Source organism: Tiliqua scincoides, chromosome 3 (assembly GCF_035046505.1).
Source record: "Tiliqua scincoides isolate rTilSci1 chromosome 3, rTilSci1.hap2, whole genome shotgun sequence".
In the NCBI taxonomy this organism is placed as follows: domain Eukaryota; kingdom Metazoa; phylum Chordata; class Lepidosauria; order Squamata; family Scincidae; genus Tiliqua; species Tiliqua scincoides.
Window position 1 is genome coordinate 131956486 of NC_089823.1, and position 15131 is coordinate 131971616.

The window sequence follows — 15131 nt, forward strand, 5'->3', positions numbered from 1 at the left end:
TTCTTGGACGGGGTTTCCGGTCGCGGGGGAGAGGCGCTTCCAGTCCGGGCTGCCCGGCGGCGCAGGTGGCGATGGCGGAGGCCTCTGCGTCCTGTTCGGCGGCCACGGGTGGCGGCCCCTCCTCGCCTCCCTCTCCGCAGGCGCCCGAGGAGGAGGGGCGCGGCTGGAGCGAGGCTCAGTTCCGGCGCTACAGCTTCGAGACGCGGCCCATCCCCAGGCTCCGCTGTGGGGACCCGCGCGCCGAGGAGCTCATCGAGAACGAGGTGAGGGCGGGGCTCGAGCGCCTCCCCCCCGGGGAGAGGAGGGGGGACCCCGGAGCCTCCCTCTCCTCCGGCAGGGGCGGGGCTGCCAGCCGCCCCTCCCTTCTGGCTGCTGCGCCCCAGGAGCTCTGGAGGTTGCTGATCACCCCAGGGGCTCAGACTGGAGGGCCCATGAGGGGGGCGCGCAGGGGGGCGAGTGGGGCCTGGGGGGTGCGCGCAGAGGGGTGAGTGGGGCCTGGGGGTGAGTGGGGCCTGGGGGCGCGCGCAGGGGGGCCTGAGAGCCGAAGGAAATTTCCTGGGTTCTCACAAAGTGTTTGCTCCTGTTGTGTGAAGGCTGGCATTCACTTTTTGTGCTAGCCTAGTTTTGTATATTGTAATTTGTAGTAATTACGGTCCAGTCATTGTGTGAAATTATGATCCAATGGAGAAGTTTCGTACCCCCTGATAAAATTTCTCTCAGAGGCCCTGGCTCAGACCCATAGGTTCAGCAGATATGCGCTGCTCCTTAGCCCCCAGATTCTTACAGAAACTTATGTAGTGGCTGATTGATGCGAAGGGTGATGACTGTCTGGACAGGGGAAGTGTATAGCTTTGTGTAGCCGAATAGTCATGGGAATGGGTGGGTGGAGCAAATAGTGGAAAGTGAAAGTTTTCACATTAAACCAATGGCAGCTTTGCCTTCCTTTCCCTTGCCTCTTTTTTTCTTCCCCTCTGCAGCCTCTTAAGAAAGAAGTTAAAACCGCAAAACTTCAGGTCAGAACTTGAGACTTGGTGGCATAGCATTCCCTCAGACCTTTTTCTTGACCCTGTAACGCAACCATGGTTTCGTTCCTTTTATAAAACATTGTCTTGAATTTGATATGAATAATTAGTTTTACCAAGCAATGCTTTCCCACATGTACGCCTTTTCAACATTTGTGGAAGGTAGCTTGAAAGAAGGTGATAACCAATTTTCTCCTGATTTGCACAAGTTTCTTTGCCTAAGTCACCTGGAGATCATTTTTACTCACCCAAGGAACCAGACAGTTACTGTTTACAAATCTATAAGCAGGTTGTTAAGTGTTCCTGTTGTTGGATTACACAGTTATAGTACATGACCCGCTAAGGAAGTTACTCCCATGTAAGTGTATATGAGGTTACAGCCTAGAAATGGGGCGACTGCACAGTTTCATTGTGTGGAGGAAAGTGGGAACAGGTGAAGAAAATGTAAAGAGCCATGGAGGCGGGCATCATCTTCTCCCAGGCTAATTTGCAAGACTGAGTTAATTTTCAGTGTAAATTACCTTGTTCATTGTTGGATTGTTTTTCAAACAGTTCCAAGTTCTTTAAATACTTTGACTAAGATGGAGAATAAACTTAAAGCAGATTACGTGGTGTTTAATTTTAATGTGGTTCAAGTATCCTAACTGCAGAATTTGGGGTTTTGTGTAAGTGTAAACAGGGCTTGGGTATCAAGCAGCACGGAGTTTTACCACTGTTGTGATTTTCTGCACTCTAATGTTTTGAGAGGTACTATGTCAGTGGTGAGTAAAATTGTGCTTGGAGAGTGACAGCACCAAATAGTTCTATTGCTTTTACTACTTTCTGTATTGTGGGTGCATTTGAGTTTCTTTTCCCTGGTCTTCTACCTAATTTTCTTTCATTGCTTATTTTTGCTTATAAAATCAGTTTAGGTATTTGTGATCATGAGCTACTCCTATTTCAGAATTTTGTATTGGCATCCTTTGTAATTTCTTTTATTTTCCCCCTTTTTCCAGGAACCAGTGGTACTGACCGATACAAATCTGGTCTATCCTGCCCTGAAATGGGACTTAGACTACCTCCAGGAGAACATTGGTGGTGGAGACTTTTCCGTATACAGAGCCAGTACCCACAAGTTCTTGTATTATGATGAGAAGAAAATGACAAATTTTAAGGACTTCAAACCCAAGTCAAGCAGGGAAGAGATGAAATTCAGTGAATTTGTTGAGCAGCTTCAGGAAATTCAACAACAGGATAGTGGAGAAAGGTAACAGCTGGGTAGTCATGGTTAATTGGTCCTGTTACAACAAGGGGACCTGCGTTTTGCTTCAGTTTTCTTTTCTATAAGGTCACTACTTTCAATATTGTTCTGGGTAGTTGGTTTGGTTGTATGTGTATATTTGATTAGTTTGAAAGGACTCAATCTTTCTCCAGAAAGGCCCCGCATTTTTATTTCTAGTGTGGTAGGTAATGCTCTGACATTTTTACGTTACACACAAGAAACTGAATGAGGGGTTCACCTTTCATTCTATAATTATTTACGTGAGGGGTGGGAAGCTCCAGTAGTGATTTAAAGTCACTCCTTGACCCTTCTGTTTGTCTGTCTCTCCCTCCACTGCATAGTTTGGATTCCCCCCCCCCCATTTTTCCTTTCTCTCAAGAATCCAGCTTTAAACTTCAGCCTTGCCTTATTTGGCATATGGATGGAATATGGGGCCAACTGCCTACCAAGCGGTGTGGATTTTTTTTTTAGATACGCACAGTGTAAATTATTGTATAAACTGTCATTTTGCAGCTGGTCCATTTCCCCAAGCTGACATCTCCTGAAACCCTAAAATCTTCCCATCATTATTTTAGATCTTTCTCACTTAATTTCTTCAAATGTTAGTGTATGCCCTGTATTCCTGGATAAATATTTCTTTTTTTGTTGGTGTTAGGCAATGAGGTGATGTTGGTTTTCTGAGAAATTTTCCAATTATATAAAAAGACTACAATTTGGCATGATTGATGTGTATATTTAGTTTTGCCTACTAGCAAAACACCATATATTTATAAAAAAACCTGTATATATATCAATTTTGTCTAATAGCATGAAGCGTATTTGAACTGAAAGATGTTATTAGGGAAAAATCAAGGAAAAAAAACCTATCATGTTATTTAAATGTTAAATTCAAAATATTTCAGTGTATTTCCTGCACACCATTTTTTTGCTTAAGTGTTTTGACTCTTTCAAAGTAAACAAATGCATTAAAAATATTTTGTACAGGGCAATTTTACCTTTTCCAGTACAAAAAAGAAAATGAGATTCTGTTTTATATGTGTTGGAAAGAAAGTTAACTTGATTATAGTTTTAGTTCTGCTTTTACTTGCACTGTGAAATGAGATAAGAATTTAACTTTGGTATTCATTTGACTTGACAACCAATCAGGTGACTTCATAATGCGATTTTTGGTTTGTGTATTTGGTTTGATCCCCCCCCCCCCATTTGCAAATCATTAGGGCTTTGTGTGTAAGGCATTTCACAGTCTCGTAACTATCTTGCTCTTCCCAGGGATAATGATTTGGAAAAAGTTAATTACAACTTTGAACTTGCCCAGATTTTTCATAATATTAATTAGCATTTTTAGAATGGGATATTTCCTACCCCACATCATGGCTGGTCTGCCCACTGGACAGACTGCCCAGACCTGGTCTGTCCACTGAATAGACTAAATTTTATCAAGGGGCTTGACCTGCTTAAAGTACCAGTCCAGGTCAGTTGGACTGCTGAGTTCACAGGACAAAGGGCCATGGGAGCAATTCTATCACTATGCTGGCTGGTCCAATAGAGATGCTGTTTTTTTAATGTCTCTTTTCAGAGCTTCCTTCATCTTCTATGTCTCCTCCAATCATGCACAAGCTACTTCTTGAAGAAGCAGGATCAGCTCTATTTTGGTGATGTTGTTAAGAATATGAAAAATAAGAATATCCTTGTAGCACTTTTAATAAAACTGTTTCCCCTAGTGGTTTATACTGCTAGATAAATGGTTCTCGGTTCCAAAAGGACTCACAGCATAAAACATGCAGAAGAAACACCAGCAAACAATTTCTGGAAAAGGTGCTATGATGGGGTGAATAGGAATTGTTGTTCTCTCCCTGTTAAATATATGATGACCCATCAACATGGGTCTGAAAGTTCAGCTGAAGATTCTGGCTTTCTAGCATAAGTTAAACTACTGTAAAATACTAATGTGTGTTTGTTCAAGGAACTGATTTCAAAGTGAAAAGTGATTTCAAGTGAAGAAGAGTTGCTTTGCTTTCTTTTACTTTTTTTGGAGAGAAAAATCAACAGTTCTCAAGCACCACTTAGCTGCTGCCTTGCATGAGAATTGGATGCAATTAATACAAGCAGAGCATCTGTCAGTGCTTAAAGTGGCCAACAAAAAAAGCAGTAATGCAGTAAAAATATTAAAATGCAGTTTAAAATAACATTATCATAAAATGGTCAAAGTCAGTATAATTATAGCAGAAATAACATAGGGCCACAATGCCTGCCCAACAGCTGTAGGCATTATAGGTAATGCAACCTGGCTGCAAGAATAGAGCAGCAGTTCCTTTCCACAGATGTCTTCACCTCATTGTAGTACAGGCCTTTGGAGGAAAGACTGTCCCACAGAATTTAGGTAAACAGCTGGGTTTGTACATGGAAAGACTGTTTTGAAGAATGTCCAAACCTCTGTGTGTGTTGGTTATCAGGTATATTTGTATCAGAGCACAGGCATATATGATAATATATATCATTTGAACAGTACCATTACTGACCTACCATTACAGACCAATTTAAACTGACAGTGTGGTGCTCAAGATGATCCTTTTTTCAGTGCATTGGAGAACAAATATTTTGCTAGTGCAAATTGACCTTTATATAGGTACATGTTAGAGCATATGCAGTTGATGCTCAGTTTGAGGGGGGTAGTGAAGATAGTGGTAAATGAAACTGTCCTTTTTGCACAGGTGTGTTTTAAGATTTGCTTTTTCTTTTTCTCTGTGCAGGCTGTATTTGCAACAGACTCTAAATGACACTGTTGGAAGGAAAATTGTGATGGACTTCCTGGGCTTTAATTGGAATTGGATCAACAGACAGCAGGCAAAGCGAGGCTGGGGTCAGCTGACATCCAACTTGTTGCTGATTGGCATGGAAGGTAATGAACCTATCCTTGGTCTCAATGCAGATGAAGTTCTTTAGCTCAATCATTGTGCTTAATTTTGCTACTCATTTAGAGCAACTGTGTATACAAATTCTTTGTGCAAGCCTTAGGGCCAAGAAAACTGAATTCAAATGTTTTCAGAATTTGGTGTGTAATGTTGCCAAGGTCTTGGATTGGAGACTAACTTTTTTAATGAACGAAGCTTAAAGATTATGGGATCAGGTGTCTGGAAGCACAAACAAATTAATTAACAAAAGCTATAGCCTAGATAGATCTTGGGCAGTTCTTAAATCCCTAAATTTCATATGTAGCAACTCAGCTGCAAGTGTTGGAGAAGCAACAAAAGGAGATGCGCATCCACACAGATGCCCTCGGCATAAGGAAAGGGGGCTCTTGTTATCAGTATATTTTGAAAACAGAAGCCTCTGTCTTTCATTTTGATTTAAAATATTTATACTTGATACATTTCACAGCATGTTATACAAATAAGTCAATTGACTGCTTCACTGAGAAAAATTTTCTCTATGGTCAGTTCTTCCTTGCCCTTTTATGCCCTTCACCACTGTTGCAAAAATATTTCGGTTCTGCAAGTGCTTCTCTGATAGTGGTGGTATAACTAGGGAATCTTTTATTAAATAAATGATTGCAGGTTTCCTTTAGATTCAACTTGGTTTATTTTAGTGCAGGAGGACCCTTCCTCCAGCCTTGCAGATACAATGCAAACTTTGAGAAGAGTTCCTTTGCTTCATATAGTTCTCTGTACTGAACATTTGGGAGATGTTTGCGCAGTAGCTTTACTCTGGTCTTCGAATTGCTTTAATGGTTAGGTCGTCTTTACCTGATGTTAAGAACTGTTGTCTTTTGAGGATGCTGTGAATTTTGTTGGCTCCCAGACACGCTGTCAGAACTTTGTTGCCCAACTGTTTGTTTTGGTGGGCCCTTATTAATGTTTTGATGCTGGGGAGAGTATCTTCAAAAGAGAGAGCAAAGAAGTCTGTTTCATGGTCACTTTCCCTTCCTCTCTTTATGTAGGGAATGTGACTCCAGCACACTATGATGAGCAGCAGAACTTCTTTGCTCAGATTAAGGGACACAAGCGGTGTATCCTGTTTCCACCTGATCAGTTTGAGTGCCTCTATCCCTATCCTGTGCACCACCCTTGTGACCGGCAAAGCCAGGTGAGCTGAGATCTGTGCCAGATGGTCTGCATCGCATACGGGTGTGGAGGATCAAGTCTTCACACTGGTCAGAGGAAAGGTCCTATCATACCTCATTGTTCTCTCTGTCTGCGGCCAACAGTATGCCTGCAGGGAAAGTCCCAAGCTAAGTGTGACCTGCTGTATCCTCTTGATTGTTTGCTATTGTCAGTGTCTCCTAGAGACATGCTGTCTCTGAATGTGGAAGTTGTGTACTGGAACCGATAGCCCAAGATTTCTAACTGTTCACAACTGCTTGCATGTGGAGTTGAAACATTAAGATGTGGGGTTCAGTTCAGGTCAATCAGTACAGTGGTGCCTCGCATAACAAAATTAATCCGTTCCGCGAATCCTTTCGTTATGCGAAATTTTCGTTGCGCGAATCACGTTTTCCCATAGGAATGCATTGAAATCTAATTAATGCGTTCCTATGGGCAAAAAAGGTCAAAACGAAGTCAAATTTGGTTTACAAAGTGTTTATTACGTGCTCTTTAAAGGCATACATACTGTACAGAGGATTTCTAAAATTTGAAGCATACACGAAATTTTTAATTTTTAAAAAATTCGTTATGCAAAGCACGGACCTAAAAAGTTTTCGTTATGCGAAGCACGGACCTAAAAAACTTTTCGTTATGCGAAGCAAGGCCAGAAATTTTCGTTATGCGAGTTACCAAACTCAATCGAAAAACTCTTTCGTTATGCGAGTTTTTCGCTGCGCGGGGCATTCGTTATGTGAGGCACCACTGTATTTACTTTTCTATTTCAGACACTAAAAAGTCATTTGGTGACTAGTTTAGACACTGAGCCAATTCATGAATGACAAGTATCAATTGCTACTAGTTGTGATGGGTAAATTCTCCCTCTGGGTTCTGCAGCGGTATGCATCTGAATGCTAGTTGCATGGGAACAGTGGCAGAAGAGAACCTGTGGACTTTCCAGAGGCAGAGGCCACTTTTCATTTAATAAAAGAGAGGTTTTTACTCCTGTCTAATCATAAACTTAAAAATACATGCAGCGGATGGTAGCGGTTTTTTGGACGGGCATCCAGTCAGCAATTAGGAACTACCTGCCCTTTATAGCTTCTTATGAAACTCATCCTCAATTTTCTTCTTACCTTACTGTCTCTTTATAGTAATGAATTGCAATTCTTATTCCTATTATTGTACTAACAGCCCAATCCTAACTTGCAGTGGAACAAGCAGGCTGAGTGGCCTGAGCTGTATCCAGCTCAGGGTCAGTGCCAGCTGGAGTGCAACTCAGGGTAAGTGGATATTTTATCCCTTACCCTGCGCTATGTCCCAGCCAACCCCGTGGGACTACTCAGATCTGTGCCACCAATTTCGCTAGCATATATCCGAGCAGCCCGTGTAAGGCTGATGGGGCCAGAGGCGGGGGTTAGGATTGAGCCTGTGCTGCCATGGCTAATTCCATCCCCCTGGGTTCGATCCTTCTCTCGGACTGCCCTTCCCAGCTCCAAAATGCCCCTGCCCCTGCCCCACCCTCCCACCCCCTGCTTCTGCCTGCTGCCTCAGCCGGTGCTTATTTATTCCCTCCAGTACAGGATCCGGTACAGGGAGGACAGTGCATGTTCTTGTACTGGCCTAGCCAGCTCAAGAGCAGTTGTAGACATGCTTTATGGCATGTTCGTGACACTTGGGCTAACACAAGGGACCTGCGTTGGCCGATTGAGCGCTCTGGATTGTGTTCTTAAGCTTGTACTGTCTTGAATGGGTCACTTCCTGTTCTTCCAATGTTCAGTTGAACATCTAACAAATCAACTATAATGTCAGAATAATTTTATTCTTTTTGTAGTCAGTTTGCATAGTTTGGTTTTTCTGAGTTGACTGCCTCCAGCATGCAGCAAATTATAATCTCCATGTGTGTTACTGCAGGTATTGACTCTAGTTCCTTCAGGAATTTTGTGGATTGGAAGCAGCATAATTTTAAGAATCGCTAGATTTTGTGACTTTGGTCTCTTCAGTGATGTGTTTTTTCTCATGTATGTCTAGGTTGATTTTGACAATCCAGATTATGAGAAGTTCCCCAATTTCCAAAACGTAGTTGGCTATGAAACTGTGGTGGGCCCAGGAGATGTGCTTTATATTCCTATGTACTGGTAAGGAGCATAGACTGAGATGGGGTGGTGTGGGATAACTGGTAATTGCATCAGAATCCCAGACCAGATTCAGAAATAAAGTTTTGGAAACATTAGAGAATTTGTGTAAGACCCTTGTGCCTTGTGTACTGTGAGAACAAGATCAAAATTACTTTTTGGGGTATTGTATTCCATGAGGCAGGGGAGAGTGCTTATTTTTCCACAGGGTGTAGAGGATAAATATTTTGCTGCTCAAGAATTTGTTGCTCTCATTCCAGAAGAAATAAATTATCTCTGACAGATGCTTTAAGTCACAGAAATTGGATATAAGTTACAGCCTTCTTCCTATGTTGGGGGTTTGAGTTTTAGGTGGATTCTTATGAACCTCATGTGTTAACCCTGGCAATATGTAACAGGACTGAATGAAGGAATTACCACAACCAAATAATTTACCCTGTGAGATAGCTGTGGGTTGATCTAGTTTTAAAACTGCTGCAAGAAGAGAGTAATCCCAGCCATCTGGGAAGCATTTGAAAGAAAGTGGTTCCAAAATGGCATTGTTGTCTGCTGCGATATATATATATAAATAGCTAGTTTGTCCCTGTTTTGGTTCTACCTTTCCAAGAACCTCAAGTACTTTTTATCTCTTTGGATGGGTTCTCTTTAGCATGGATCCCACTCAAACTGTTCCCAGTCTGTTGTTGATCTGACTCTAGACCATCCCCATGTTATTTAGGAGATGGTGTGAACGGGAAGCTTACAAGAGGTGAAAATGGAAAGGGGAATGAGGAAAAAATGCTTCCTTTCAGTGTTTGTAGCAGTTTCGACTTGAACATAATTCAGCACACATTTCATTCAAGTTGGTACTGAGGGAGGGAACAATGCTTTGTTTGTATTTCATGTTGGAATACGAGTGCAGATGTGTTTGCATTCTGTGTGGCTTGTTGGACCACTAAAAACCAAAGGGTTGCTAGGGTGATGATGATTAAGAATGCTTTATACTGCTTTTCAACGAGAGTAGTTCACAAAGCGATTTACATAGTAAAATTAATCAATAAAATAAATCAATAAATTGTCCCCTTTCCCCAAAGGGCTCACGGTCTACAAAAATACAGAAGAAACACCAGCAACAGCCACCGAAAAAGATGCTATGCTGGGGTGAAGAGGGACCATTGCTCTCCCCCTGATAAATATAAGAGTAGATAAATCTCATTTGAGCTACATGTTTTGATACGCTAGCACTTATTCTATTGATTTTGAAATTATTGTGGAAGAGAAGTTGAGAATTTTGAAAAGGGTATGTGGGAAAATAAATTTCTATGGCTCATTGTAGGTGGCATCACATTGAGTCTTTGCTGAATGGGGGAACTACCATCACTGTGAACTTTTGGTACAAGGTAAGTGTGTCCCTTCCATCTGAGGTTTGCATAAGAAAGTTTTATACATGAACTGAGTGGAAACATAGAGCTGGTTGCTTGGAATGTCATTTGTCGCAGGTGCAGGCTGAATGCTACTGGGGCTATCAGAAGCTTTGACTGATTTTGAGCCTTCTCCTTGCACCTTATCCATCTCTGTCATTTTTTTTTTTTGGTATGTCCTTCCTGGCTTCTAGCAGTTCTGATGCAAATCCCAGCCTTGTTTGGAATGAGCTACCATTTCACACTTGTAGCTCCCAGGGCTTTGGCAAAAATAAGTACCTTGAAGTCTACCACTCTTGTCTATTATATAGTGCAGTGTGGTGTCATTGCAGCGGCTCTTTAAAATCTCTACATACACGTGGTGGTGGGGACTGCCTTCAGGTGTCCTAGAGCTGCATCAGCTCTGCCTAATCCAGTCTAGATTCTTACTTAACTAGGGGTCCAATCCTGTCCATCTTTCCAGCAGTGACGGAACCATGCCACTGCACTCTTTTGGAGGGAGGCAGTCATGGAGAACTTCTCCAGGTAAGGGAATGTTTATTCCCTTACCAGGGCTGCATTGTGGCTGCACCAGTGCTGGAAAGTTGATGAGGATTTGGCTTTTAGTTTCTTAAAGCCTTTGTGTGACCAAGGTGATCATCTTTCAGGTATGGTAGTTCTAGGAATCTAAATATTGAAATTGTCGCAGCTGAGTGATGGTTTCCTGAATTTGAAGCCTGCCCCAGGTCAGCATTTGTGTCTTGCCAAGTATCAGACTAGTCTCTTTAGTACCATGTGTTGAATTTTTTGACAGTCAATAGAATATGCTCTCTCCCTCTGTCCTGCAGTTTTGTATTGATCTCTTGCTTTTAGTGGTAGGGGATATGCTGGTACTATAGAAAATGTAATGTACGCTGTAAACCTGTATGACACTATATAGCTTATTCATTTTATTTTAGTTTCCCTGAAACTCTCTAAACAGGGATGTAAACAGACACTGTTGTCTGTCTAGTTAGCATCTCCCCCCCCACTGGCCTTGTTGGAACCTTCTTAGTTGAGAAACCTTCTTTGAGTGCATGTTCGGACATTATAGATATGCAAATATGTGTTGTGTGTTTTCAGGGTGCTCCAACCCCCAAAAGGATTGAGTATCCCCTGAAGGCTCATCAGAAAGTGGCAATAATGAGGAATATTGAGAAAATGCTGGGCGAGGCTCTTGGAAATCCCCAAGAGGTAACAAATCTGGAAGTCGCAACTAGCAGCCAAGTGACTGAGCTGGATTGGCAGACCTTTTGATCCCAGTAACTGAATACTCCATTTGAAAGCTGATCACTAGACCAGCTTTTAGAGATTGCTTTGCAGTTCCTTGGAGATGCAGGAAGACAAAACCCTTTGGGTTTGGGGCAAGTGGGGGGATTTGTACATTATGCTACTATTTTTCCAGCAGCATAGAATTTGGTTTGTCAGAAGCCTTTTTAACATGTGCAACTTGAATGAACATGCATGGGGAGGGTGGCATGCTCTGTCCCTTTCTGTGTGCACATTCATTCATATTCGATATGATATTCATTCATATTCGATATTCATATTCTCATTTGATATGGTCGGGGAACACTGCTTTTGCAGCATTTGCAGTTGCAAAGGGGAATTAGTTTGGTGCATATATCAGGTGTTATGTGTCAGGTGTTAAATGAATACATGTACATAGTACAAGCTGTGCATGTTTGTTCAATGCACAAAATTGCACTCATGGAAAGATTCCAAGAATCTGGGGAATCTTCGGCATGTTCTTGATGCCTGTAACTTAAAACCCAATCCTTAAACTTTTCTGCATGCAAGAAAACTGGAGAGGCGGTAATGTTGTCTAGTATGAAAGGCACGTAGAAAATCTGATTAGACAATGAGTTTGTGCCTTGAGTATTTATACAAGGTTCTTATAGTCTTAGATCATGTAATAAAGATACATAGAGACAATAAACGTACCTGGAAATGGTACAGAAGCTGTATTGTCTCTCTTAATCACAGTGGGAAGTTTGCTTGTGAGGGTCCAAAGGGATGGGAGGAAGGAACATGCGATTGACTGGCTCCCTATTTCTTAAGCACTGAAGAGAGATCCAGTGGTCCTCTACAACAGCACTCGGTTACAGCTTAGGATTGTGGACAATGAGAAGGAGTTGCCTTGCTTGGTACATGTGTGAAATTAATTTGGGATGCTTCAGGTTGATGCAGGACTTTTACATGACAATTATGTTAGCTGCATGGAGATGTACAACTGGCTAGTGTTTTTATAGCCTTTTACAAGCTTGCAGGAGTGCAACATCAGGCAGTGAGTAAAGGTACGGCCAGTCATTCACCTGTGTTGTGAGGCTTTGTTTTTTCTTTATTTTGTTCATAAATTGTCTAGAACACAAATTAAGATACAGCAGTGTAGCTTAGTTGGCACATTCTGAATGCATAGATGGGAACCCATCATAATGGTCCAATTTTGAATGGAAAGGTGTTCATCTTGTCCAGTGGAACATACAGTTTTGGAACGTCTGTCTGTGCCAGTATTGGGTCTAATTAGTGTTCCTGTAGCTAATGATGTATGTCTCTTTGTTTTGTTCTGACTTTGAACAGGTGGGTCCTTTGTTGAACATGATGATTAAAGGACGGTATGACTAGTCTTCGACCCCTGTGGTGATGAACATTGAAGCTGCTTCACAGACCTGTTGTGGAAGTTACTGAGCGCTAGTATTGCACGCAGCACTTAAAGACTCATGGGCTTCTGGCCCAGCTCTGCACCAACATAGGGAACGACTGGCATCGGAAAACCATACAACCCTTCCATTCATCCCTTTCTCAACTTCACTGAACCACCCAGAAGAATCCATACTTACTAAGCAAGCCAGTAACTCTGTGTCGCCTGTGTGTCCTGATACAGAGCTTGGCACCTGGTACTTGACTGACATTAAAGCATTATGAAGTATCTTTGGGAGGGAAAAGAGTTCAGGGTGATCTTCTCACTTTCTTTGGTTTATGCCACTAGCTAGGTGTCTGGTGTTGCCTAGGAGTGGACACACTACGTCTGGGTCTGAAGGAGTCTCTCTTAAAGTGGGAGGAAGCCTTAGGCCGCATAATACTTTGGTTTTTGCTTTCTATAGTACCTGGGCGGTGGAAACAAGTGCATGATGGCATCCATATATTTGCCTTTGCGTGAGAAGTAACTGAACATGTCATTTTGATCTTCCTTCTCAATCTCTGCATTATAAGTTCAGCTGGAAGATGGCCACCTCCAAATTCCTTCTCTATGGTTTTGAATTCCTGCTTGTTAAAAGCAGGCTTCTCATTGATGACACAATTTCTTTGTCTAGAGAGAATAAGTGGTTATGATAAGGGGCAGGAAGAGATGAAGGCAAAAAAGTCTTCCAAACTCACAATGCTGATTTAACACCAAAAACCATATTTTGGAGAATCTGATTTATGATTCTGCTAGAAGTCCAGGTCAAAACCCCATGCACAGTTTTCTGTTTTCTCTAGTTGGGGTGTCAGTTCCTTGGAAAAGCCACAAATTCATGAGAACCTCTTGTGCAGGATGCATTCTCTTCATTATGGTCACATGGAAACATTATCTCTGTTGTGTCCTTGGCCATTACTGCATGCCATGTTAAGCAGTGTATAAATGGGTGGGAAGGAAGAGCAGGAAAACTGCAGTAACCTTTGCAGTGGCCTTTCCTGCAGAGTCTTCTGGATATGGTGGAGTCCTTTATTTCGTTTTGCCTTTTCTGGAGGGGAATTTGAATGTTTTTGATTGTGTCTCATCAAGTTGACTGATTTTAGATTCCCTGTGACCAAGGAAGACTCACTTTCCCCATTTCATAATTTTTGTTGCTTTGTCCCTTTGTCATAGAGGCAGTCTTCTATAAAATGAATAGACAATTGGAGAGGCTTTACCTGGCCTAGCAGAAAGGTTATGGCCAGTTTGGTGTAATGTTATCTGTCCTTGATCTCTCGCTTGAATGGACCTCTTTCCTGTCACCATGGATTCTGTATGCAGTGGCTGAAAAAGTACTGGGGGAAACAGTGGTATTTTCAGATTATGTTGGGCATTGAGTGTCTTTAATGGAACCCTGAAGAGCAATGAGGCTTTGTTGCAAGCCAAGTTACTGCTTGAATGAGCCCTACATAGTTCCTAACAGAGAGGTGGCACAATACCAGTGTTCTCACCATAGTGTGGTGTTGATCAGGATTGGGGAGGGGGGGGGTGTCAGGTTGGATTTTGGACTTAGTACCAGTAAACATCTGTCTTTTGCTGAAAGCAAAAGTATTTCTCCTGCACATTGGGATGTGTTGTGGATGAGCCACAGAATTGGCCAGAATGCTACCTGGGACTGGAGCTGCTTGTGGAGTGTTGCTTTTGCATGAAGTCCACTTGGAAAAGGCCAGGAGACTCACTGGAAGGAAGAGGACAGGACTTAAATGCAACTTTTGGATCCCTTTTTCTTTTTGCCAAAGGTGTAACTTTTGAACATTTCTAAACCGTTTTTTAAAACTTTTGTTGCACTGGACTGGTGCAAGAGCTCAGTTTACTATGCACTGATGGACTGATTTAGTTACTGGCTTTTTAAAAATACTGTGCTTTCAATACCCTGCTGTGGTATTGGGGAAAGCCGTGTTTGTTCTGTGATAAGGATGTGTGAGGACATGTAGGAAAGATAACACCTTCTGAAGTGTAGTACTTAAAATACATCCATTGTTTAGTGATAGATGTGTGAACTTTCTTTTTGTTATACATGTTTTCTGCCTTCTTATTAGAGAATGGATCAGATCTGCAAGACTGGAAATTCCAGTGAGACCACTGATAAGCCCACCCTGCAGTGCACAGGCTCAAACTTGATATTACTGTTTGTGTCTGATCCTAGAGACTGTACAGCTCTGCCGAAGGAAGCTCTGCACGTGGCCTGAGTAAAACTGAATGGGCTTTTGAGTCTTCCAATGTGTGTGTTCCTGCCCTCATGGCAGATGTTCCTAGAAATTAGAAGATTTTTTATTATCAAAACAAATGAAGCGCCTCTGAACTAGTGCTCAAACTCAAGAGCACATTGGGTCTGCCATAAGGATTGTGCTGGCAGGAGGGCTCAGCTTCACCAGGGTGTAGTGCTTGCATACATGCCAGTATTCTGATGGGCCTTCCATCTTACTCCATCAGTTTGTATTCCATAGAAACGCTCCATCAATATCCTGGAACGTGAGTGTCAAACACAAGACCTGCTGGC

At 42.2% G+C, this 15131-nt stretch overlaps 1 protein-coding gene across 1 annotated transcript; it reads left to right on the forward strand.

Moving 5' to 3' along the window:
* Positions 1-14621, forward strand: HIF1AN (hypoxia inducible factor 1 subunit alpha inhibitor). The gene is made up of 8 exons (XM_066620394.1): positions 1-263; positions 2018-2268; positions 5034-5182; positions 6221-6366; positions 8394-8500; positions 9813-9876; positions 10999-11109; positions 12496-14621. Exons 1-8 carry the CDS (start codon positions 72-74, stop codon positions 12538-12540), a joined length of 1065 nt encoding a protein of 354 aa, XP_066476491.1. The 5' UTR covers positions 1-71; the 3' UTR covers positions 12541-14621.
* The last annotated feature ends 510 nt before the right edge of the window (positions 14622-15131 follow it).

Coding starts and splice junctions, on each gene's coding strand:
- HIF1AN (XM_066620394.1), top strand. CDS start 72: ATGGCGGAGGCCTCTGCGTCCTGTTCGGCGGCCACGGGTGGCGGCCCC. Junction 8,501..9,812: donor CTTTATATTCCTATGTACTG/GTAAGGAGCATA, acceptor GGCTCATTGTAG/GTGGCATCACATTGAGTCTT. Junction 9,877..10,998: donor CTGTGAACTTTTGGTACAAG/GTAAGTGTGTCC, acceptor GTGTGTTTTCAG/GGTGCTCCAACCCCCAAAAG.